At 42.7% G+C, this 25,788-nt stretch overlaps 2 protein-coding genes across 7 annotated transcripts in view; one reads left to right on the top strand and one right to left on the bottom strand.

Annotated features, from left to right (window-relative positions):
• Positions 1-18,937, top strand: part of SLC6A20 (solute carrier family 6 member 20) — a 30,106-nt gene extending 11,169 nt beyond the window's left edge. For 4 of the 5 annotated variants that reach the window (XM_082193032.1, XM_082193033.1, XM_082193031.1 and 1 more), the window contains exons 2-11: positions 4,454-4,594; positions 6,678-6,769; positions 8,927-9,154; positions 9,824-9,934; positions 11,413-11,654; positions 12,237-12,399; positions 14,342-14,546; positions 14,959-15,118; positions 15,357-15,522; positions 17,255-18,937. In XM_082193032.1, the coding sequence (XP_082049158.1) occupies positions 4,454-4,594; positions 6,678-6,769; positions 8,927-9,154; positions 9,824-9,934; positions 11,413-11,654; positions 12,237-12,399; positions 14,342-14,546; positions 14,959-15,118; positions 15,357-15,522; positions 17,255-17,383 (1,637 nt within the window). In that variant the 3' untranslated portion in view covers positions 17,384-18,937. Of the gene's footprint in view, positions 1-2,179; positions 2,763-4,453; positions 4,595-6,677; positions 6,770-8,926; positions 9,155-9,823; positions 9,935-11,412; positions 11,655-12,236; positions 12,400-14,341; positions 14,547-14,958; positions 15,119-15,356; positions 15,523-17,254 lie in introns of those variants that run through there. The other variant, XM_082193030.1, reaches the window with a different exon arrangement.
• On the bottom strand, positions 18,802-24,769 carry SNRPD1 (small nuclear ribonucleoprotein D1 polypeptide). Of its 2 annotated transcripts, none has more exons than XM_082193158.1 (4): positions 24,367-24,769; positions 21,216-21,292; positions 19,710-19,901; positions 18,802-18,972 (listed from the first exon to the last, which is right to left on the bottom strand). In XM_082193158.1, the coding sequence occupies exons 1-4, from the start codon at positions 24,378-24,380 to the stop codon at positions 18,896-18,898; spliced, it is 360 nt and encodes a 119-aa protein (XP_082049284.1). In that variant the 5' UTR covers positions 24,381-24,769; the 3' UTR covers positions 18,802-18,895. The 2 variants fall into 2 exon arrangements, with proteins under 2 accessions (XP_082049284.1, XP_082049285.1); XM_082193159.1 differs by lacking the exon at positions 24,367-24,769 and adding an exon at positions 24,126-24,172.
• Positions 24,770-25,788: the final 1,019 nt, after the last annotated feature.

The following is a 25,788-nucleotide window of genomic DNA, read 5'->3' as shown; positions in this document are numbered from 1 at the left end:
TTTTAGAAGACATCTGAAGGCAGCCCTATTTAGGGAAGCTTTTAATGTTTAATAGACTATTGTATTTTAATATTCTGTTGGAAGCCACCCAAAGTGACTGGGGAAACCCAGCCAGATGGGCGGGGTATAAATAATAAATTATTATTATTATTCCAGAGTTTTGGAGTATGTTGTCAGCAATATGCTGATGACACACAACTTGACTTCTCCTTTACATCTGCAGGTGAGGCAGTGGGTGTGCTGGACCATTGTCTTGCCTCAGTAATGGACTGGATGAGAGCCAACAAACTGAGGCTCAATCCAGATAAGACTGGGGCACTGTTAGTGGGCAGTTCCCTAGACTAGATGGCTGGGAGGTGGGCTGCTCTTGATGGGGTTACATTCCCTCTGAAGGAGCAGGTTCGCAGCTTGGGGTTTTTCCTGGATCCTTTGCTGTCACTCAAGGCTCAGGTGGCCTCAGTGGCCCGGAGTGCCTTCCACCAGCTTCGGCTGGTGGCCCAGCTACACCCCTATCTGGACAGGGATAGCCTAACTTCTGTCATCTATGCTCTGGTAACCTCAAGGTTAGATTACTGCAGCAGGTGATATGTGGGGCTGCCTCTGAAGACGGTTCGGAAACTTCAGCTGGTGCAGAATTCAGCGGCCAGGTTGCTCATCAGGGCAAGATGGTTTGAACATATTACACCGATTCTGGCCCAACTGCACTGGCTACCAATTAATTCTGGAGCCCAATTCCAAGTGCTAGTTTTTACCCATCCAGTCATACCTTGGGTTAAAGTTGCTTCAGGTTGAGCGTTTTCGAGTTGCGCTCCACGGCAACCCGGAAGAAACGGAACATGTAACTTGTGGGTTTCACCGCTCGCGCATGCGCAGACACTCAAAATGACATCACATGCATGCGCAGAAGGGGCGAGTCGTCACACGCACAGATGCGGGTTGCATTCTCTTCAGGATGCGAACAGGGCTCCGGAACGGATCCCATTCGCATCCAGAGGTACCAATGTAAAGCCTTAAATGACTCTGGGCTAAAAGGACCCACAGATGGGGTTGTGTCTCAGTGATACAGCATCTGTCTTGATACAAAACATCCCAGGTTTAATCCCTAGGATCACCAAGTAGAATAACAGAATTGTAGTTGGAAGGGACCCCGAGGGTCATCTAGTCCAGCCCCCTGCAATGCAGGGATCTCAACTAAAGCTTCCATGACAGATGACCACCCAACCTCTGATTAAAAACCTCCAAGGAAGGGGAGTCCGCCACCTTCTGAGGAGCACCATTCCACTGTCGAACAGCCCTTACTGTCAGAAAGTTCTTCCTGATGTTTAGTTGGAATCTCCTTTCTTGTAATTTGAAGCTGTTGGTCCTAGACTCTGGAGCAGGAGAAACAAGCTTGTTCCATCTTCTATTTGACAGCCCTCCAGATATTTGAAGATGGCTATCATAACTCCAGGGTGCTGTGGGTTAAACCACAGAGCCTAGGACTTGCCAATCAGAAGGTCGGTGGTTCAAATCCCCGCAACAGGGTGAGCTCCCGTTGCTCGGTCCCTGCTCCTGCCAACCTAGCAGTTCGAAAGCATGTCAAAGTGCAAGTAGATAAATAGGTACCACTCCGGCGGGAAGGTAAACAGTGTTTCCGTGCGCTGCTCTGGTTTGCCAGAAGTGGCTTAGTCATGCTGGCCACATGACCCACTTTAGCTGGCTCCCTCGGCCAATAAAGCGAGATGAGCACCGCAACCCCAGAGTTGGCCACAACTGGACCTAATGGTCAGGGGTCCCTTTACCTTTATCATAACTCCCAGGTAGGGTTGGAAGAAGCCTCTGCCTGAAACCCTGAAGAGCCATTGCCAATTGGGGTTGACCAGTGTTTCCCAAATTTGGGTCTTCAGCTCCTTTTGGACTACAACTCCCATCATCCCTATCTAGCCAGACCAGTGGTCAGGGATGATGAGAATTGTAGTCCAAAAGCAGCTGGAGATCCAAGTTTGGGGAACACTGGTGTAGACTGAATTAGATGGTCTGAAACAGCTTCTGGTCTTTCCTACCTGAAAGCTTTCCTGACTGGGGCAAACAGCAGCTTCAGCTACAATTTGCATTGGGAAAGCAGTATGGTGCGAAGGTTAGCCTCCTCTCCTAGCTCTGTAATCCAAATGCAGATGGGGAGAAGGTCCATGATTTCTTTTTAACAAGAGAGGCTGAGCGTAACCCGTCACTGATCTCCAAAGTTTTGAAGCTGATAACCCTCTCCAAACCGTTAGTTCGTTCTTTTAGGCTCCTGCAGTTGTAAAAGGGCTCTGCTACAATGCCGAGGCTCTTAGACGCTTGAGAATTCCCCCTGCAAGGAAGACGTTACCTAAGTTTCAAACAAAGGGGCTGTTAAGAAAAAGGCACAAGCAGTGCAAATATTAATTCCCTGAAATAAAACGGATTATGGCTGAGCATTCACCTCACTTTCTCCGCCGGCTACTATGCGGATTGCATTCATTTCTACTGCTCAACAGTCCCACCGCTTCAAGGAATGTTAATGCTGGAGATTAAACACCAAATAATAGATATTTACAGAAATACTTTGGCCTGCTCTGAAAAGAAAACCGGGGAAACCTTTTTATACAACCTCCCACCCAGCAAAAACAACCACAACCCTGTTTTTAATTTGGTCAGACATGGCGGCTCCAAGTCAAACACAGAAAGCTTGGACTTTTCTGAGAGGTTATACTGCATGTTAGCTATGCTGTGGGAGTGCTGTTCAAAATTGCATCTCTGCGGTGAGTTCTCCCCGTAAAATGTAGGAAAGCATACACCTGGTGAGTTTGCCCATCACTTCAGGCAAACCCACCTAATATATACTTTCCAGAACAATACAAGAAGCGAAACACTGATGTTAATTGACGGAGTAAATTTTATGGGAAAATAGTTTTGGAAAACAGTTACAATGCAGATATGGAAACATGGCCAGGGGGATTTGAGGAAGTCACCTAACAATGTTAACAAAAGTGGAATTATTATAATCAGGATAAATGTTTGTTGGTTTGTTATAAATTTGGAAAATTAAAAAAAAATTGAAGGAAAAACAAGAAGCAAAACACTGCTGGTCTTCCAAATTCACACCCAGTAATGTGTACAAATCTGGATATTCTAGGGTGAAGCATGCATATACATGAAACTACTGCTGAAAATAACATACAATAATGCATTATATTGGAGGGAAATTGCTTTGCAAAAAAAAGTTGTACAGTATATTGGGCTAAATTGCATGCGAACGTGAGCCTATCAGGATAAATTTGCACTGAAGTGCTGGTGAATTTACATCACAAACTGATGTGGGAAATCTGGTTAAATGAATTTAGGACTGAAAACTGAAAATGACAGGTTGGCCCATCCCTACAAGTCAGATCCATTGATTTAAAGGAGAAACTTCCTTTGGAAGTTTTAGTTGACTTCTAAATGCCACCGTACTCTTGATCTTTTTTCTCTTCCCTCGGTTAAATTTTAATGCTTTTTAAAGCAATTAGTTATCCTTTAACAGTCACTAGTCTGGACTGTGTGAAAGACTTTCCATAATCACATCTGGAGTACAAATTTGTTTACAGGAAATGATTCTGGCATTGGCGACCAAAACAGGCTGTGGGAGATATCATCATCGTCTAAAATTTCTGAGGCGCTGTTCAAAATAATAATACCTTTAATAAACAAGCCTTATCCATAGACTTATAATCTAACAGACATAGTACAAAAAAAATGGGATGAGAAAAGAAAAAGCAATTCAGACACCAATTCTTACATAAACTTACGCAACTTTGGCTACAGTCATTTTCCTGGGAATAATTCCCATGAAACTCATTAGGGTTTCCATGTATCAGATTGCATTTTAATGTTATAATTGCATGGGATCTGAAATATAGTAGGAATTGGATTTTTGTTCATTTGGAGTGTGTATACCCTCACACGTTATGTTACTAATGCAGCAGTGGTTTGGATGAAATCGCTTCTTTGTGTTTCCTCCCAATTATGATCAGTATTCCTGTATTTCTCTCTAGATAGTGTGGTAAGACCCTTTGTCTGGGTTTTAAACCAGAAAGCAGTTTATTCTGGGGGTGGTGGAAGCATAAGGGAGCTTCTTCTCTTTAAAAGACATCTGAAGGCAGCCCTGTTTAGGGAAGTTTTTAATATTTAATGCTGTATTGTTTTTAACACTCGATTGGAAGCCGCCCAGAGTGGCTGGGGAAACTCAGCCAGATGGGCGGGGTATAAATAATAAATTATTTATTTATTTATTTATTTATTTATTTATTTATTTATTTATTATTTTATTTTACATGTGGCGGGAATGTGGAAGTGTACAAAACGATTGGTGCAATATATTAGATCTGGCTGGTTGTATCGCAAGCACCACTAATTAAAATATTTGTGAGTGCATTATTTGTTTAATAAATATAATCTTTTGTTCCTCTTACAGGTGGATTTCTAATCCCCTATCTGATCATGTTAATTGTGGAAGGCATGCCCTTATTATACCTGGAGTTGGCAGTGGGACAGCACATGCGACAAGGGAGCATTGGGGCATGGAAAGCGATAAGTCCTTACCTTTGTGGGGTTGGTGCGTTGTTGTTTTTTAAATCTATGCAACTATTTTTCCTATCCCCCTGTCAAATTATTATTGCTTATTTGATGCGCTACAAAGACAACCTCTTCATGACATGCACACAACTTGTCAGATCTTTTTAAAGAATATTGAGAGACCTCCTAACAACAAAGGGACACGGTAAAGGGATGGTATCCGCAATATACAAAATACTACTACAAAATCCCACAAACCCCCTAGACGCAATCAAAAAACAATGGGAGGATGACATAGGCTATGAGATTAACCCCACTCAACAGACCAGAATGTGGTCTATGTGAGATTTGACCTGCTCCGGCCCATCTGGAACTGGTACAGGCTCGTCTTATCTTGAGCCCAAGCAGAGTAGTCCAGCAGCAAAAGGATAAGCAGGTAAATGTGCTACATTGCTAAAGTTTATTTACACTCTGTGCTGAGAACATACAAACATCCATCCTGCCTCTGTGAGAGCAGAGAAGCAACTCCCTCTTGACACAAAGAAAGCCGAGAGAACACTGAAAAACAGGAAACCAGTGTACGTCACATCCAGTCTCCCATTCCCGTGGGAACCTAACAGTAACTCTGACTGTGGAATGTAAACAAATGTCTTATGACAAGCATTTTTCTGCACAGTGAGGGAAATAGAAACCAACAGTCTAAACCCCCCTTTAAATCTGTATCAACGAAAAGAAAAGAACTCACTCTGAAACTCACCTACAGGTGGTACCTAACACCAAGAAAACTAGCGCTAATACGCCCAGGAACCTCACCAAAATGCTGGAGAGGGTACACCTCCACAGGCACATACCTCCACATGTGGTGGGAGTGCCCCAAAATCCAACTATTCTGGACAACAGCCATACGAGAAATATGTAAAATAACTAAGCAAGCATTAGAAATCACCCCAGAATTGGCCCTACTAAACATATTCCAAGACAACAATGCCCATTTACACCACAAATAACTCATAACCCACCTACTTTCAGCAGCCAGAAACATCATAACCAAACCAAGGTGTCAAAAGCTCTACTCTCCACTATTATAGACCTACCTCAAGTAAACTTAATACCCTCCAAGTGTCCCTATTTTCCAGGGACAGTCCCAGAATTACAGACGGCGTCCCAGTTTCTTATTGGCTCCCAAAATGCCCCAGTTTTTCTATTTCCTCCCCTCCATGTCTTGGAGTGTGTAGGTGCAAAATCGGAGTCCTGTTTAGACTGAAAATAAAATACCTGCACCAAATGAAGGAAATGAAGCTGGCATACGAAGCTCTCCCTATAATTTTGAAGGAAAACATCACCAATCCTCTTAAAATTCTTTAAGTGCAATGCTTCAGCAGTCAGCCATTTCTTAGGAAATGTGCGTGGAGTGTTTATTCCTTTATTGTAAATGGAGCCTGACACAGTCTACTGAGAAGTTAGTCCCACTGTGTTAAATGGAGCTTACTCCCAGGTAACTGGGTCAAGGCTGTGCAGCCTCACACTGCAATTCTAAGAATTTTTACTCAGAACTAAGTCCCACTGAGTTCAATAGGATTTAAACTCTGCTATGTTCCTGAGCAGGACACGGGTGGCACTGTGGGTTAAACCACAGAGCCTAGGACTTGCCAATCAGAAGGTCAGCGGTTCAAATCCCCGCAACGGGGTGAGCTCACATTGCTCGGTCCCTGCTCCTGCCAACCTAGCAGTTCGAAAGCACCTCAAGTGCAAGTAGATAAATAGGTACCACTCCGGCGGGAAGGTAAACTGCGTTTCCGTGCACTGCTCTGGTTCGCCAGAAGTGGCTTAGTCATGCTGGCCACAACCCCAGAGTCGGCCACAACTGGACCTAATGGTCAGGGGTCCCTTTACCTTTACCTATGTTCCTGAGCATTCTTCCTGATATAGAATAGGATGTCCCTATTTTCATCAGATAAATGTTGGAGAGTAAAATTTAAACCTAGACGTGGTTATGTGAGGACATAGTGTGATATGTGTGGACCTTCTTTAAGTTAGTTAATTAGTTGGTTCTGATGGGGGAAGATATAGCTGCAAAACTGATGCCCATTTCCATATCGCTCATGTTTTCCTTTTATTTTTAGGAATTGCCAGTGTCATCGTTTCATTTTTCCTCTCTATGTACTACAATGTTATAAACGCCTGGGCATTCTGGTACCTCTTCCATTCATTTCAGGTGGGTAAGAAAATTCTTTCAGCAGTAGAGTGCCGCACACAATGGTTTCCTTCCCCTCCAGGATTGCGAAAATTCAGCCAATCTGTCTGGCAGCTGTCATTGCAGAAGGTTTCTCTAGTAAAATGTTGGCTGAAAACAAAACCCATTTTATGATCAGCAGGGCAGAATATCAATGCATCTTCTTCCTTTCTAACTGGGGGCAATCATGGAATTAAAGTGTTCTCAGATTATTTATCCCGGAATCACACATTGGATTTTGCCCGTATGATAAGGAGCATGTTTTATGATGTTCCTGAGGCAGTCTAGTTGCGCAGGGTCACTGAACTTGGAAATTTCATTGTACAATAATGTACAACTGCAGTGTCCAAGCCAGCAGTCGATTCGCTTTTGACATTGGTGCTTCAATCACCTCTGCAGGAGGTGATCTATTGACACCTAGATGACATCTGAGTTGATGTTATACTTTTACAAATTGCTCTGTGTACCAGAAATGCATAGCAATAATACAATGGTACCTTGGTTCCCAGACTTAATCCTTTCCGGAAGCCTATTCCAAAACCAAAGCGTTCTAAAACCAAGGCGTGCTTTCCCATAGAAAGTAAGCAAAATGGATTAATCCGTTCCGGATTTTTAAGAACAAACCCTAAAACAGCAATCTAACATGAATTTTACTATCTAACAAAACCATTGATCCATAAAATGAAAGCAATATTCAATGGACTGTACTATAAAATAAATAAGACAGTATTGTAGATGATAAAAATAAATTTTTTTTTTTTTTCTTACGTGCATTTCTGCAGTCACACAATTAATCAATCAGTAGCTGAACTGGGTTCCACACAGACACAAAAACAAGTCACAAAAACGAAGTCACAAGTCACAGTCACAATTCAGTCCCATAAAACGAAGAACAAGTCAGTCAAAAAAGCCACACAAACAAAAATGAAAAAATAGCAAAAACAAAAGCTCCAAATATCACCTCACACCTTGTGTGGGTGCTAGGGGACTCCACAGCTGACAGACTCAACAGGAAGCCTCTGATTAGCAGTGGGGGACTCAATTTACAAAAATGGAACACACTCAACAGGAAGTGGAACATGTTCTGCATGCAAGCCAAAGTTCACAAACCAGAACACCTACTTCCGGGTTTGCAGCATTCTATTTCCAAGTTGTTTATAAACTAAGCTGTTCTAAAACCAAGGTACCACTATATAGGAAATAGGAATACATTGCCAGTCAGCTTGACCCCAGAGTTTATTTTTTCTTGAAGTTCTTTTTTCTCTTCCATTGTGAGGTTTTTTTGTCAGTAATTTAGTTTTTTGGGTCGTTTATTTTCAGCCCCATTATTTCCCCATATTTTCTAATTAAATCTACAGCAGCTGGTAAACTTTTCTTCAGGTCTTGGGTTGTTACTATCAAATCATCAGCAAATGCTCTAACTTTATAGACTTTCTCCCCAATCTTTCTCCCCCTTATGTTTTCATCCTTTCTGATGTTGTGAAGGAGTGGTTTTATCACTAATATAAATAACAAGGGTGACAGAGTTTAACTCCAGAGTTTAAAGTAAAGGAGGTGGTTATTTTTGGAAGATGTAGTTTCGTATGAATGTAAGAAGCAGAAAGAGCTGAAGATTTCAAAGAGCTGATTAGACCACTGTCTAATTGAACTAGCTGCGGGTTAGTTTCCTTTCTAATTCATTAAGAAGGCTATTTTTCCTGAAAAACTGACATTTTCCTGCACCATCAGAAGTTGATCTAGTATCAAACGGCATCTTACTCTTGTTATAGTTTAAACACTATTAGAAAACATGTTGCTCATCCTGTCTTTCATAGATTGGAAAACTGCACTACAGGAAGTTTGCTCAATGAAAAAGAGATTTATGGTTTAATGCTCCGCTCCTCACAATAACCTCACATTGCTGTGGAGCATTGCACAAAGTTTTATGCCACCTTAACCCACAGACAGGGAAACTGTTGCCCTTCAGAAGTTGTTGGACTACAGTTCCCATAATCCCTGATTGCTGGCCATGCAGCCTGGGAACTTTAGTCCAGCACCACCTTGAGGGCCATGGCTTTCCCATCGGTGACCTGACCTTTTCACGACTCATGGTACTTGGGAAATTCAATGTGCAAAATAATGTCTGCTTCACATCCAAAGGATCCTTTGCCGTGGGCAAACTGTCCACTCAATCTTAACCACACGGATTACGTGGAAGAGTGCGAGAAGGCAACACCCACACAGTATTTTTGGTACCGAAAAACCCTCAACATTTCTCCGTCCATCGAGGAGAGTGGGAACATCCAGTGGGAGCAAGCAGCCTGTCTGGTCCTGGCTTGGCTAGTGGTCTACCTGTGTATTCTAAGAGGAACAGAACACACAGGCAAGGTAAGATGATTATCGCTGCTATTCTTGAAGAAATAAGCTTTACTGAGTAAAAAGTGATGGAAGGGAAGCATCTCTAAAATACTTTTCAAACTAGCTTTGGGTTTAATTCTCCTCAGATGAAAAAACATTGCTTTTCAACTGGTGAGATGTGACTCTGTATGAGTGTAAAAGTAAAGGGACCCCTGACCATTAGGTCCAGTCGTGACCAACTCTGGGGTTGCAGCACTCATCTCGCTTTATTGGCTGAGGGAGCCGGCGTGCAGCTTCCTGGTCATGTGGCCAGCATGACTAAGCTGCTTCTGGCGAACCAGAGCAGCACACGGAAATGCTGTTTACCTTCCCGCCGGAGCGGTACCTATTGATCTACTTGCACTTTGATGTGCTTTCGAACTGCTAGGTTGGCAGGAGCTGGGACTGAGCAACGGGAGCTCACCCCGTTGCGGGGAATCGAACCACCGACCTTCTGATCGGCAAGTCCTAGGCTCTGTGGTTTAACCCACAGCGCCACCCACGTCCCACCTGTATGAGTATACAGGGTAACTATTTGTGTACAGTACATGGATACACAGATTGTGCACTTGTCAAATGTAACGTGAGCACCCCTAAAGTCTGAAGCTAAAGTGTGTCTCACAGCTCTACTAAATGAAGCCTTTCGTTGTTCATTTGCAGGTTGTTTACGTGACGGCTACTCTGCCCTATGTAGTCCTCATCATATACTTAATCAGAGGCTTAACTCTCCATGGAGCTGCGAATGGGCTGACCTACATGTTTACACCCAAGGTACCTATGCCCTAAATGGCTATAGGCAAATGCTTATACAAACTGAAGCAGGTTCTTCACAAATGTGTATTTTCACCATGGAAGTTTAGGCCTACAAAGAGCCCAAATACAACAGTGTACATGTGAATATGATCTACAACAGGGTTTCTCAAACTTGGGTCTCCAGCTGTTTTTGGACTACAGCGCCCATCATCTAGCAGGACCAGTGGTCAGGGATGATGGGAATTGTAGTCCAAAAACAGCTGGCGACCCAAGTTTGGAGAAACCCTGATCTATACGGAACACTAGATACAGGCAACTCCACTTTTATCTATATTGTATTGTGTTGTGTTATTATAATAATTAATTATGTTACTCCAGATACATGAGATCAGCTATTTGACATCCATTGGAGATTAACTTTGTGTTACACTTTGAAATATAATTCTCTTGGAAGATAATGTGCACAGGGAATCTTATGCAGCTGGTAGCACGACACATAACCTCTCCTTGGTGTAAGTCAGAGGTTGTTGGCATGAAAATTAGAATCAGAGTAACATTAATTACGAAAGATTATACAGCAGGGAGATCCAATGTGGTGGCTTCCAGATGTTTTGGGACTAAAACTGCTCCAGTCCTACCTCTCTGATGAGAGCTGAAGTCCTACATCACCTGGAAAACGTAACATTGGCTATATGACAACTGATTTGTATTATATATCATTGATTGGTAATGGCAAAAGCAAAAAGGTCCTCAGGAAGGTTTACAGATCTGGACTGTTTACTGCCCACCATGCTCAGATATCTGGGACCAGCCTAATTATACTGGCCTTATGGCTGCAATCTTAACCTTACTTTGCAGTAAGGGATTTCTTTCTTTTTTTTACACTCAGAAACCATCTCTGCTGTTCTGCTTAAAAGCAAATTCAAATGGCATCATTTGTTTCAGCACTGTATTTTTTATAATTATGAAACAGAAATAGGAAAAGGTGTGAAAATGAAGAGGGAGAAAGATTAGCACCAATTAATGCTGCTGGGACAAATTTAAGCAACCATTCCCATTCAGTTTGTTGCATTGTAAGCTTGCATTTCATTAGATCCCTTCCCCATTTTCTTCTGTACATTGGCGGTAATAGTTCTCTTCTTACTTCTGACGGAGTTAAACACATTTTAGCAACTGATTTTCCTTGGCCCATTTGCAGCAAACATTTTCAATTGGACTTTTGAGATGCGGTGTTCCGTATTTTGTTAATGGTTGCTCGGCTATGTGTCTTGGCTGGAAACACTGAGAAAATGGAAGTCTGATTCACCAGAGGTTTTGCCTGATCATAACACATAATACATAAAAGTAACAGGATATAACTGGATAGGATGGAATCTTTCTCCATTCCACAACCATTAAGACGGGTGTCATAATGTTCCACCTTGCAGGCATGTTAGTAAGATGAATAAAAGTCTAAAAATGCTACACAGTTCATCTTCTTGGTTTATGACTTGCAGCTAGAGCAACTAGCAAATCCCAAAACCTGGATTAATGCAGCTACTCAGATCTTTTTCTCCCTTGGACTTGGTTTTGGCAGCTTGATAGCATTTGCCAGCTACAATGATCCAAAAAACAACTGTGAACGACATGCCATCATCGTTTCATTGATAAACAGCACCACCTCGATATTTGCCAGTATTGTGACTTTCTCAATTTATGGCTTTAAGGCAACTTTCAACTATGAAAAGTGCATGAGCAAGTAAGTGTGGCATCTAATTCAATTACCTTATTTTCTTTGTACCTGAAAATGCATTGTAGTCGACACATTTTTATTTTATTTTTACTCCAGGATTTTCTTTTTAACTGTTACTAGACATGACTGACATTCATCTGAAATCTTTTTTCTGAATGGGTTCATCCTATATGATTTTTGAGTTTTGTCTGACTGGGGGTGATGGGAGATCCCTCGGATGGTTCAGGATCCCATGCAGAAGATCTTTCAGTTACACTGTTTAGTAAATGTTATAATAATGGTGCTAACAGAAACAATTGCCTGCTTAGACACTACTCAATTGATAATTGCTTTACAATTTATTGGTCTCAGTTCAGATCTGGACCCAATGTCTTTAAAATGAATTTAGGAAGTATCTGGTTTCAACTAGTATCACATTTCCCTTCAAATTTTGTGTTAAAATGCACTCTCTCTCTCTTTTTATTCTTTTTTTAAAAAGGCTATTTCCCCCATCTTCCAGAAATTACAATTTGAAAATATTAATGTGTTGCTGTTGTTCAAAATATTGTTGCTTTATTTAAAATAATTGTATTTCATTCTATTGTGCAGGGTGATATTGATGCTGACAAATTTTTTCGACTTGGAAGAAGGATCGTTAACAATGGAAAATCTTGAAGATATGAAGAATTTCCTAGCATCCACTCACCCCAGTGAATATGCAGAACTGTTGCCGCAGATTAAGAACTGCAGTTTGGAAGCAGAATTAGACACAGTGAGCTGCAACTTTTAAAAAAATAGTTTGACTCGGCACATATTTTGAGAACCGAGGGACACAATGAAAGAACCTTGTGGTCAGTGCTTGAATGGTGTAGTGGTTAGTGTGGAACCAGGTGTGGCGTTCGTATGGAGCCCCCGGTTGCCTCACAGACTATTGACCACTAATCTGCTGCCACCAACCAGATCCTCCCCGGTAAATCTCTTAGTCTCAGTCAGGTTCTCAAGTTAACAAAGAAGAGTGTAGTTTATTGCAGACACAAACTTTAACTGCATTCCAAACGTTGTTACTCTTTACCTTCTTAGTCTTATTTTATCCTGTCTCTATCACTTCTACCTCCCCTCACACAAGAACCAACTGCACTAACTGTCTCTCTATTTCCAACTGCCTGCCAACTGCTTTTCCAAACCAACCAACCCACTAAAACCAACCAACTACCCACACCCAAACCTCGGCTAAGCCCTTTTATAAACAAGTAGGCTCTGTCTCTGGCTTTCCTATTGTTCTACATTTTAGCCCTCTCTCCCCTCTGTACACACATTTTCAAACGAACGGGCAAATGCCACACCAGGTCTGGACAGGAGTCTGGAGTTAAAATCCTCACTTAGGCAAAATGTTCATTGGGTGGCCTGTCACTTCTCAGGGCAGCCTACTTCATAAGGTGGAACATACACACCACCTTGAGGCAATTGGAGGAAAGGAAAGATGCAAATGTAACAAATAAAAATGAATACCTAGGAAATCTAGGTATGCCTTCTTTCATTCTGTGGAAGAAAGGGAGTACCTAAATATTTTACATACACACACACACACACACACACACACACAGAGAGAGAGAGAGAGAGCGCGCGAAAGAGCGTCTCTGGTGAAAGAAGAGAAGAAGAAGAGTTTGGATTTGATATCCCGCCTTTCACTCCCCTTCAGGAGTCTCAAAGCGGCTAACATTCTCCTTTCCCTTCCTCCCCCACAACAAACACTCTGTGAGGTGAGTGAGGCTGAGAGACTTCAGAGAAGTGTGACTGGCCCAAGGTCACCCAGCAGCTGCAGGTGGAGGAGCGGAGACACGAACCCGGTTTCCCAGATTACGTGACTACCGCTCTTAACCACTACACCACACTGGCTCTCCCAGTTTGTTTATGGCATGCACCATTTAATTTTGCTGCCCGTTGAAGCAATAGCTTAAAAATCTGCCTATAGATTCTTCCACATATGGCAACCTGGGACCTTAGCTGCAGCAAATGTTCCTATAGCTGCCATTGCGAGTGCTGACTGCAGAAGTGCCATTTTTGTTTAGCAACAACCTACACAGCTATTTTGCTTACACGTCATAATGTTCAAATGCCTGTTGAATGACAATGCAAGGGATTCCCATTATCAGGACTTATTATCAGGACTATTATCAGCACATGTAACAGGACTGGATAGGAGTTATCCAACACTTAGTGGCAACTCAGTTCCATAGAATTCAGTGGTTAACAAGGTATGTGTTGTATGCCTAAGTAGTTAGGTTCGACTGGTTGCAGTTGGGGCTTACTTGCCACCAAATTTGCACTGGAATGTGTCGTTGTCAGAGTTGCACATATGGAGGCAAGCTGATGCTCTGTATTTAGAGCTTCAGAGCGAATGACAAGCCTGGAAGTGAATTGGAAGCTACTGAAACAAGTGTGGTGATATGACACAAAATCTCCCCGACTAGGATGCATAGCTGGATCTCTCTCAATGTGATACTCATCTGTCTACTCCTGTACCTATTACCCGCATGGCCAGAGCTTCGGAAACCTTGATTTGCGATGAACTTGTGTACAAGCCATTGATGGGAATGACAGAAAGCAGTGGCTGACACAGCAAGGAATTGCATGCATGGCACTCCCTTTCTGTTTTCTGCATGGTAATGCATTCTCCACAAGTCTGGTTATTTTCTGTTTTTTCTCTCCAACAGGCTGTTCAGGGTACCGGACTGGCATTCATAGTGTATTCTGAAGCAATAAAGAACATGGAAGTCTCGCAGCTGTACTCAGTGCTGTATTTCTTTATGCTGCTGATGTTGGGAATAGGCAGCATGCTGGGGAACACAGCAGCCATTCTTACTCCTTTGACTGACAGCAAGTTCATTACCTCCCATGTGCCTAGAGAGATGATATCAGGTGATTACCACTCAAGTGCACCCAATGGACTTCAAGGGTGTCAACCAAGGTGAAGGAAAGGTAAATCTGCAGTTGCAAAAGAACAATGTTCCTTTGCAGCTATGGCTTTACCTTTGGCACTGTTCCCCGTTGTGCTTTCAGAAGGGATTGGGAGTGCCCGAGTACAGTATATCAGATTCCCTTCAAAAGCAGCAAAAGATGCTAAAATTCATACTGTAAGCAGCTTGAATCTGAAGACAAAATGTGCCTCAGTAGTAGAAATGGCCACTTGGTCCCAATGTAAAATTAGGCCTATGAACAAGCGACTTTCCACCACTGTGCTGCAGTAAAGTCAGCCTAAAATCAGTTGACCTCAAAAGCACAAATCCATGCCTTCTTTTACAGCCTAAACTCAAACTACTTTTTTCCCCAGGAGGTGTATGCATCATCAACTTTTTAGTTGGCCTAGCATTCACCCTGGAAGCTGGCAACTACTGGTTTGATATCTTCAATGATTACGCAGCTACTCTCTCCTTGCTACTTATAGTACTGGTGGAAACCATGGCTGTCTGTTACGTATATGGACTCAGAAGGTAAGACCTTGGGAACATCCTATCACATTTTATTCTCATAACTTATCCAGTAGACTCAGGAGCTATTATCTCAAACCTGTGCAACACTTTGTGCACACCAGAACCATATTCCTTCTATATTATTTCAACAATCTTCACCACAGAACTTGGTTTTCCTTGGCAGTTGCAATTTCGATCCAAAACAATGTATCGTTAAAAAAATGAACCAATTAAGTGTGTGCTTTTCTTTCTTTGACAGATTTTCTAAAGACCTTTCTGTGATGAGCGGACATAAACCAAGTTGGTACTGGAAGATTATGTGGGCTTTCGTTAGTCCTGTGTTGATTGTAAGCCTCTTTATCTTTTACATCACAGACTACATCAGAACAGGGACATTGCAATACCAAGCCTGGGATGCAACAGAGGTATTTTACTCATTGCAATTTTTTTCTTACCCACTCGTAGCTAGAAGTACAGGTAGGAGGTGGGAGGAAGGCACTTCTAATTGGTGACTTTAAAAAAAATCAACTGCTGCATTTAACTATGTTTAGGGTATAAATTTCATGGCAAGTGTTAAATAATCAGAATTCCAAAATGGTTTCTTACGGTATTAATAAGGTTAGAAAACTACCCTTTATAATAGGTCTCAATAGGCTTTAGTCGTGTTAAGTTTTAATCACCCTATTAGACCCAGAGTATGAGTATGAGACACATGCTGAATACTTGTCAAGTTAAATAATCACAATCTACAGAAAGCACTGTTCTAGCTATCTTTCAGGGACGCGGGTGGCGCTGTGGGCTAAAGCCTCAGCGCCTAGGGCTTGCCGATCGAAAGGTCGGCGGTTCGAATCCCCGCGGCGGGGTGCGCTCCCGCTGCTCGGTCCCAGCGCCTGCCAACCTAGCAGTTCGAAAGCACCTAGCAGGGGGCAAGTAGATAAATAGGTACCGCTTACCAGCGGGAAGGTAAACGGCGTTCCGTGTGCGGCTCTGGCTCGTCAGAGCAGCGTTGTCACGCTGGCCACGTGACCCGGAAGTGTCTCCGGACAGCGCTGGCCCCCGGCCAATAAATGTGAGATGGGCGCACAAACCCCAGAGTCTGTCAAGACTGGCCCGTTCGGGCAGGGGTACCTTTACCTTTACCTTTAGCTATCTTTAGACCATACCGCAGCTGTTTTCATGTCCTCTTGCAGAAAAGATGTATTAGCAGCCAGGGTTCTGGAATGGCTTACACCACAGCCACTTTGAGGAGCATTGATAAAAACAGGCCCAGTAAGCTTCAAAGCAGCTTAGCATGTAGAATAAAATACAACTTGAAGATTCCCCCCCCCCCCGCTGAAACAATTCACAGCATACATATGTTCAGGTTCAATGATTACAATTCAAATATCCATCTGAAGTTTTACAAAACGAGCAAAGCTATAATTTGACAGAGCTGGTTTGCATGTCATTGGCTTAATCATGAACATAAGATCCTGACTTTCCTTCCTCCCATGTGATTCAAACAAGCCATGCTATGGCTTGTCAAGTTAACCAAACCTGGATCAGGGTTCATTTCTTTCAATGAAAAGTCAGTACTGGTTAGGAATAAATAACAAGCCATACTTGTTGTCTGAGCTGTCTCTGGGAGGGGGAAGAAGACGAAATATGACCTGCACAGCGTGGGCAAGAAGACATGTTCAGGATTGAACCATAGTTTAAGACAAACTAGGTTTGTCATGAGATATTAATCAAATCAAGTTTTTGAAGTTAATATGTAATTTGTTGCAACATCTCTACAGAAATGTAATTTTTAAGTTTTAGTTTTAAAAAATCAGAACACAGCTGTACATACGAAATGTATGTTACAGAAGCATTAGCTGCTTGACATGTTGCATATTAGAGAACAGTGGTCATTATCAAGTTGTTGTTTTTCAAATGCAGTGGTCAGATGAAACTTTACATGCCCTCTGCTCACTAAAAGGCCTTGCGGTACATAGCCCTGTAGCAGTCCGAATTTCAGTTTTAAGTATTTCTGCTAGGAAGCATCAAAGATGAGGTGCTCACTTTGAAAGCAATGCAGGGTCTCTGAAAAAAGTGCATCCCATCAATTCTAAATTTGCACAGTAGCATATCTGCATTAATAGACTTTTGTTTTACATCTGGTCCTCTCTCTTGCAGGGTCAGCTGGTTACAAAAGATTATCCAAGTGGCGCCCTAGCAGTTATTGGGCTGCTTGTCGCAGCCCCCACTTTGTGCATACCACTGGGAGCATTAGTAACTTTTATAATGAAAAGAACAAATCCTTAGTTCTGGACTTATGAGAACGTCATCAACAGCTGCAACCTTTGCAAACCACCTTGAAGACTACAACAGCAATAACCTGCAACCATTAACAAGCATGCAGAATTTTACTACTGTCTTACCAATGAATGGTCAAGAGAACTGTCCTATAGCAGATGGAAGATTTAAGATTGTCTCTGAGGGGTACGAACGCAACACGGTGGCTTACAAACACCTTGGACTGTGCACAGTATATACTGGTCAATTCACTCTGCCTTCTTCTGAACAATCTTCACTTTAGTAGAAGTGTATTCCTACTCCATCTGAAGTACAGGAAGAAAGGCTTGCAGTGCAAGAAAGCTGCAACGTGCACAAATAATTTTTCCATGTATAATGCAGTGTGACCATGTTATTTGTATTATTCATGGGATCTATATTTTAGTAGGTGCTTAAAGGCTTCTTTAGAAGCGATATAAGCTCAGTAATCAGCTAGCAATGTTTATATGCAATGTAAAGAGCAGTTTCCAAGATGTATCACTCAAATGAATTTCCCCACTTTTCTAGAGATGCCTTAAAGGAGAGTGGGGTTGGGCTGTTAAAAGTAAGGAAGAGCTACGCTGGAGCTGTTTCATGAGCTGGGGAACTCAAGACTGGACATTTTAGTTATATCAAGGTAATGTGCGCATTAATGTTCTCAGTAGCACATAGTGCCACATTATTCAATATTTTTAACATTACCTTCAACCATAGGATAAACATGAGTCCAGACAAGCCACAAGAGATTTAAAAAGTCAGGTGTTCTTTTTACTGGATTTCCTTTCCTGAACCATGATCAAGTGTTGACAAAGTTTTAATCTCTAAAAGAGTAAAAGCTGAACATTTTTTAAAAAGAAAGTGGATGTTCTGAGGCTTCTAACAAATGCTTGTAGGTTACGCATAGATCATCTATGTATTTATCAGCAAGGCTGAAAAAGTACTTCGAATTCAAAAAGCTATTGGTGTGAAATTTAGAAGTTCCCAGAAGTTATAGGTTTTTCCATTAGTAACGCAGTTTCACTTTCTATGCCAAACTCCTTTCAATTAAATTCACCAATGTATGTAAATGCTGATTTAATACTTAACAGCCTACATCCATTCTTCCAGGCAAAAACTTAAAAGAAATATACTCAAATATTAGTTGAAACTGAAGGTGTATGGAATTTCAAGCAACGTTGAAAACACAAAAAATGCAAGGTCTTTTGTTATAACAGAATATGTGGCGGGAATAAGGACTACACCACAATGAGCACATTCCATATCTTTATGGGAATTTTGAATAAATTTTAGTATATACCAATTTAAGGAAGTTAAAGTTTGGATTGAACAGTACTAGAGGTTACAAAGGCATGTATAATCAAAATTCCAGTAAGATTGAAGTATATAACTTGACCTTAACTGACACGACATTTCCCACATTTGTTTATTAAAAATGGACAATGAAACAAAACCTGTACAAAAAATATCCAAAGTTGCCCGACATTTTTAGTGGCTATAAAGAAATTATCGTCTTGGACCTCCTCTCCCCCTGCCACGTGCTCTGCCTCTCCCACGTCCTCTGCCACGTCCTCTCCCTGCAACTGAACACAAAGACAAAAAACTTCCTTCAAAAACTTGGAATCGCAGTATATAACGGTCATGCCATATTTTGGACTCAAAACTTCTATCATTTAAACATTTTGTTTTAACTTTTTATTGAAGTAATCTTAGTAATTTGGTTGCAAAATGGTATACAGCTACCGTACTGTTTCCCACTTTGGATAACAAATCAATTCATTAAAGAAGTCAAAAAGATGTGTTACGTGTTGTGAGCGCCATTACAAGTAGGCAGGTTACTGCTGCAGTTTTTGTCAAAGCCCAAATAAATACGTTAAGCAGGAATAAAGCCTGTAAATTCCACATCTCCTTTTGGGGACAAGGATAGATTCCAGAACAGATTAGTTCGTCCAGTAGATTTCACTGTTTAAAGAGCAACAGAATTAAGAATTTTGCCTACAGGAAACTGGTGGCTTCTGAGTGTAACATGAACAACTCTATTGTTCAACATGAAAATTTTCATATCCCTCCCTACCAAATAATTTTAAACCTGGCAATATGAAACGGGTAACATCTGGATTTGTTGGTGCCACAAAAGATCAGGGTTAGATCCAGTCATATGCTTGTCTAACAAGGCTTTCCTGGCTCCCTCCTGCACAACAAGCCACTGCCACCCCCCCCAAGCCCCTCATGAGAATTCATATTGCAATTAAGGACAAACTGAAGTGCTCGTGTATAGACAGCAAATACATTCTTGGTGGTTTGAAATCAAATCACTAACCTGCTTCCCTTTTCTTGGATTTGACTTTTGGTTCAACATCCACCAGCAAGGTATCCAGAGGCAAACTATCTGGCAGAATGAAATACCTAATATTGTTGCCTCGAATACTTAACGTCTCCAGCTGGACAGGTTCTCTGTTCTTCAGAGTCATCTTTACAGCTTTAAGATGTGTATTCATACTGACATCCACTCCTGAAACATAAAGAACAGGAAGCTTCCTCTACACTGTTTTCAAAGTGACTTATATTAATAATTACAGAGTTTCTAAATGGAGAGTAGTATAAGGTACTGTACTACATTTGCCATGCCATCTAAAAGACATCACCGTATTTTTCGCTCTATAGGACGCACCTTGTTTTAGAGGGGGAGAACAAGAAAAAAAATTCTCCCCCTCTCTGCGCAGCGCCCCTTCACTGAAGCGGCAGGAGAAACGGAGCCCCTTCCATTTATCCTCCCGCTTAGCTGAAGGGGCGCTACGCCTTAGCTGAAGGGGCACCTACCCTTCAGCGAAAGGAACCTGAAGCCTCCGGAGCGCAGCGGGAGCTCCCACCGTGCTCCGGAGGCTTCAGGCGGCTATCTTTGAAGCCTGGAGAGTGAGAGGAGTCAGTGCGCACAGACCCCTCTTGATCTCCAGGCTTCAGCGAAAGCAACGCGAAGCCTCCAGAGCGCGGCAGGAGTGACCCCACTGCCCTTCGGAGGCTTCGCGTTGCTATCACTGAAGCCAAGGAGCCCGCATTTGCTCCATAAGACGCAAACACATTTCCCCTTAATTTTTGGAGGGGAAAATGTGCGTCTTATAGAGCAAAAAATTCGGTAAGTGCTTTACAGCGGGAAAGCAAAATGAATGTCCTACATGTGTAGTCATCATAGCACAGCTGTAGAAAAATTGCTACTCAAAACCAGAAGAAAAATACAATTCATAAAAAGCTATTATATTTAAATCATTTTATCTGCATTGCCTACACCACTGGACCCTTTTAGTATTCAGTCAGTGCAGAGGTATTTCACTATTACCTCTGCCTACTGCAACAGTACTTAGATATAACTAACACATACACTCATAGTTCAAAGCATTATCCCTCTCCCTTATTCTGGTGATGATATAAATGAAGATGTCAGTATATACAGACAGATTCCACCTAGGCAAGTTACAAGTCATTAAACAACCACCTCTCATCCCCAATCACTTAGCTCTATTTAACACCAGCTATGCAAGCATTATAGCCGAGCAAAAATGCATACTCTGAAAGCCAGTGTGATATATTTTCAATGCACTGGATTTCAATAAGGAAAAACCTCCCCTCTGCTGTGCTATGAAACTCAGTGGAGTAGCCTTCATTAACCTAACCTGATTCACAGATTTTGGGGAACAAGATGGGATGGTGCACCTAAGCATATTGGAATTTCTTGAGAAAGGTGGACTAATCAAACATTTAAATGAAAGACTAGAACTGCCTAATGTTTCACAAAAGGAATCTAACATTCAAGATATCCCAAATCCCATACCTGTGATAGTTCCATGTACTTGGGTCCCGTTCTTCAGTTCTATGGTTACAGTTTCATGACTAAGTTTCATTAGAAACCTGCAATGCATAAATGAAACAATAACATTTCCAACTCAATGCGCTGGTACTAAGTGCTAAAATTATAGAGACCTTTGTCTGCTATGTTTAAAAAATGCACAATCATTTCTGGACCACCCCACCAGCCAATGGATAACTTAACATGCAAGCAGCTCCTCGTATTAGTCTCAATGAGACTTATCTGTGGAAATTAGGGATTCTCCAGTCCAGCAAGTTTGGTTAAGTGGATATGGTTTAAAAAAGGAGAGGCAGCTGTGGAAGTTTATGAGAGCACAGAGTATCTAAACTCCCATATCCAGTGCTGACTCCATGGTACCTCAAGGGTCAGGGCAATGCACTGCACACCTGTCCCCGGTTTACTTTTGTTTTCCTACTAGTGATGCAGAGGCTGCAGTGGCACTCACTCCCCCTTGCTCTCAATGAGTCCTTCCCCTGAACCACTTCATCCAGAATGTCTTGCCCTAAAAAAGGACTCACCACTTCCTGCAACAGAACAATTTTAAGTAAAGAGGGGTGTGCCATTAAGAGGAGGGGCAGAAGCAGGTGCTCTGGAGACCCCCGCAACTAGTGCAATTTTCCCTGGGTCCTCACCCTCTCCTATGGACAGCCTGGCCCACCCCCCACAAGTCCATCAACTGGCCTTTCTCCAAAGGTCCCCTCATAAAGAAGCCTAGATGACAAGTCACAAGCGGGATGGCCTTTTTTGCAGTGCCCCCACCTATAGAATATTCTCCCTGGAAAGGCTTACTTCGGCTCCTATCAGCACCAGGCAGGGATTTATTATTCTCCCAGGCCTTTAAAAATACCTATTTTGTTATCAGCAGTATTTTATTACAGTCTCTGCAAAACTACAGCAACCTTGCAAGTTTTGGCTTATCATTAGCAGGTTCTTAATAATAAATAATAATAATAAAAAATTTTATTTATATCCCGCCCTCCCTAGCCAAAGCTGGGCTCAGGGCGGCTAACAACAATCAAAATAGTTCAACATTCTTGTTATGCTAACTAGATCAGTTGCTGGAGATTGATTTGTGCCTGTCCACAACTAATTTTATTCTTGTGCCACTGCTGGCTGGATGTGATTAACTTACAATTTTCTTCTTCCTCCTCCTTTCCAGTTTACTAAACAGAGAATCCTAAAATCACAGAATTGGAAGGGACTCTGAGGGTCACCTAGTCCAACCCCCTGTGAAGCAGGAATCTCAGCACATGGGGATTCCCCCTCCCACCTGAAACCATGGCAGGATCCTGTTTAGTTTTGCAAAAGTGCTAGCCGTTTTACTGCTGCCCAGAGAACCGTTTCTATTAGGCAACTCGCCGATTATTATTATTTACTAATTTGTACAGTGCCCTTCATCCATATGTCTCACGGAGGTTCATAACCTAAAACTACAAAGGGGGAAGGAAGCACTGCAAATTATCATTTATTCGTTTGGGGCTAGGGATCCCACCTTTTAACCCCACCTCCAGACCCCCCAATTGCCCCTATTTTCCAGCAACAGTCCTGGATTTACAAAAGCCATTCTGGTTTCTGATTTGATCCCGGAATGTCCCAGTTTTCCTTAAGATGCCCCTATTTTGATCGGAGGAATGTTAGAGGCTATAGAGTTATGCGACTCCTGTCCCGAGACAAGGAGAAAAGTAACTAAATAACCTTTAGAATACATTTGAAGACAACCTTGTATAGGGAAGTTTTAAAATGTCTAATGTTTTATTATGGTTTCCCACCCCACACACATTTTGGAAGCTGCCCAGAGCAGCTGGGGCAACTCAGTCAGATGGGCAGGATATAAGTAATAAAATTATTATTTCTCTTATTATTATAGAACAGAATGTCCCTATTTTCATGGGATAAATATTGAAGGGCATGGAGTTGTGCATCCCCCAAGCCAAGGAAATAAGTAGCTATACAACCTTCAGAAGACATCCCTGTATAGGCAAGGTGTTTTTTTTTTTTATGGAGGCTTCCCAGAGCGGCTGGGGCAACTGCAAGTCAGAATATGACAGTGGATGCTCGGGTTGCGAACGTGATCCATGCAAGATGCATGTTTGCAACCCGCAGCGGCGCGTCTGCGCAAGCGCGGGTTGCGATTCAGTCCTTCTGCACATGCACAAAGAGCAATTTAGCACTTCTGCATATGCGCGACCTCCAAAACCTGGAAGTAACCCGTTCCGGTACTTCCGGGTTTTGGAGCGTACGTGACCTGAAAAAACGTGACCCGAAGTGGCTGTATGACCATATTACCATGACTATTATTATTACGGAATAGGACATCCCAGATTGGTATTTGAACTGGAACGTATTTGAAATCTGTAATACTTTGGAACGCAGAAACAAAGAAAATAATCAAACTGTTAATTCCAGCACGTGGGGGGGGGGACCTAAATTGTTTAATTTGCCATCTCAGTGATTGGTATTATTAATTGTATTATGATTTGGCATTGTTGTGATGAGGCTATTACAGTGGTACCTCAGGTTAAGCCGATAGGCTGGAGTGAAGGGGCAATAGCTCAACCCATGCAGAGGGCGCCATAGCAATCAGCCGTCACCCAAATCCTCTCCTCAGTCTGCCCATGCGAACATGGGGAGATTTTCTGTGTGAGGGGGAGGGTGCACTGTTTTTTATTTATTATTACTACTACAGTGGTACCACTGTATTATGATTTGGCATTGTTATGATGAGGCTATTATTGGGTTGTTGTGATTGAAAACTAAAAAAAAAAAAATTAAAAAAAGGAATAGGACATCCCTATGTTTATCGGGTTAGTGTTGGAGGCTAAGCACCTCACCCCTAAAAAACAACCAAAGCAAGCAACACCCCACCGTCCACACCTGCTATATGACAAAGGCCAGAGGCGGGAAAAAGGCAGAGTGGCGGGGGAGGGGGGCCGTTGCGTGAGGTGATGCTGCGGGGGGGGGGGCGTAGCAGCAGCAGCAGCAGAGGGGGGCGCAAGGGCGCCTGGGAGGAGACGCCGGCCGCGCGAGCTCCGACGCCGCGCCCAGGCCCGAGCCGCGTCTGCCCAACGTCTTTTTCCCGCCCCTTCCCGCCCCGGCCACGCGCTCGCCCTTTTACCTCACGAGCTTCATGGCGGCGAAGGCGTCGGGCGCGAACCTGAGGCCGCAGCTTCCTCCGGGGCGAAGGCGAAAAGGAGAGGGGGGAAAGGAAGAGGACCGAGCGCGGCGGAGGAGGAGCAGCCGCAGGCAGGCAGCCGAAAACTAGGCCGCTCCCGACGCTGCCGAAGAGAAACCCCGAGTGGCGTTTCCCTCAGGAGCGCGCTGTGAATGGCCGGAAGCCCCGCCCCTTGCTCTGTTCCAGGCCCCGGAAGTGGAAAGCACGTGGGCGGGAAGGGGAAAGGTTGTCGGGGAGCGAGCGCCACCTTCAGGCTCGGAGGAGTCGTCGCGAGTGGAAGGAAAGGACGCGGAGGAGGAATTTAAAGAAAAAGAAGAGGGTGTCAGAGTAGCCTCCTGCCATCACGACTAGGGCAAATTTTGAACCTCACCGGTTTGTGCCCTCGCATGACGGATGCAATATTAAATAAAGGAGTAAACAATCACTTGAATAAACTTGGTACTGAACCTTGAGCAATCTTCAGATTCGACTTATTGATTTTTTTAAAAAAAACACCTAATTTTCCAAAGAAACACAAGGCAGCTAATAAATGAACAGCAAAATGAGTTAAAGCAAACGAACCACCTGTCCAAATTAAGCTCACACGCACAATCAAAATACTTACTAAAAACAAACTGCATTTCCAAACAGCCATCAACATAAAACAAGGTCTTTAAAAAGTATTATTTCTAATGAACATTGTAGATGATATATCATTATTACTGGTAGTACAGTGGTACCTCGGGTTAAGTACTTAATCCGTTCCGGAGATCCGTTCCTAACCTGAAACTGTTCTTAACCTGAAGCACCACTTTAGCTAATGGGGCCTCCTGCTGGAGCACAATTTCTTTTCTCATCCTGAAGCAAAGTTCTTAACCTGAAGCACTATTTCTGGGTTAGCAGAGTCTGTAACCTGAAGCGTATGTAACCTGAAGCGTATGTAACCCAAGGTACCGCTGTAGTAGTAGTAGTAGTAGTACCCCATCCATCTCTCGTTGATCTCCTTCAGTTCAACCAGTTGAATTTGCTTACTACTCTCCTAAGGAGTGAAAGCTGACATAATAGGTCCACAGTGAGGGCAACAAACTGTTCAGCTGTGGGAGCTAACCCATAAAATAGATGTCAACAGAACTCTTATTACAGTACAGGGAAAGAAAGTTACCTATAACAGGAATGGCTTTCATTTTGTCCACTGTAACTTTGTGGCGGTAGTCAGTGGCATGCAAAGTGCACACACTGAACGTCTTCTGACGATTCCCTGCATGGGAATTTCACTGATAGGTTTGCACTTATAAACATGCATGCCATACACACATAAGCAGAAATACAAGACGCTCATGTCACTTGCAGCATCTGCTCACTGTTGGTCCCAAACATTCATCAAGG

Source organism: Podarcis vaucheri (assembly GCF_965113315.1).
Source record: "Podarcis vaucheri genome assembly, chromosome: 12".
Lineage (NCBI taxonomy): Eukaryota > Metazoa > Chordata > Lepidosauria > Squamata > Lacertidae > Podarcis > Podarcis vaucheri.
Note: the sequence above shows the minus strand (reverse complement) of the source record. Positions and strands in the feature narration are given on the sequence as shown.

What these genes read in the sequence shown, in the direction of transcription:
- SNRPD1 (XM_082193158.1), bottom strand. An exon ending in AGTACATGGAACTATCACAG is followed by an intron (nt 19,902 to 21,215) that starts GTATGGGATTTG and finishes TTTATGTTTCAG; the next exon opens with GAGTGGATGTCAGTATGAAT. An exon ending in ATCCAAGAAAAGGGAAGCAG is followed by an intron (nt 18,973 to 19,709) that starts GTTAGTGATTTG and finishes CTTTGTGTTCAG; the next exon opens with TTGCAGGGAGAGGACGTGGC.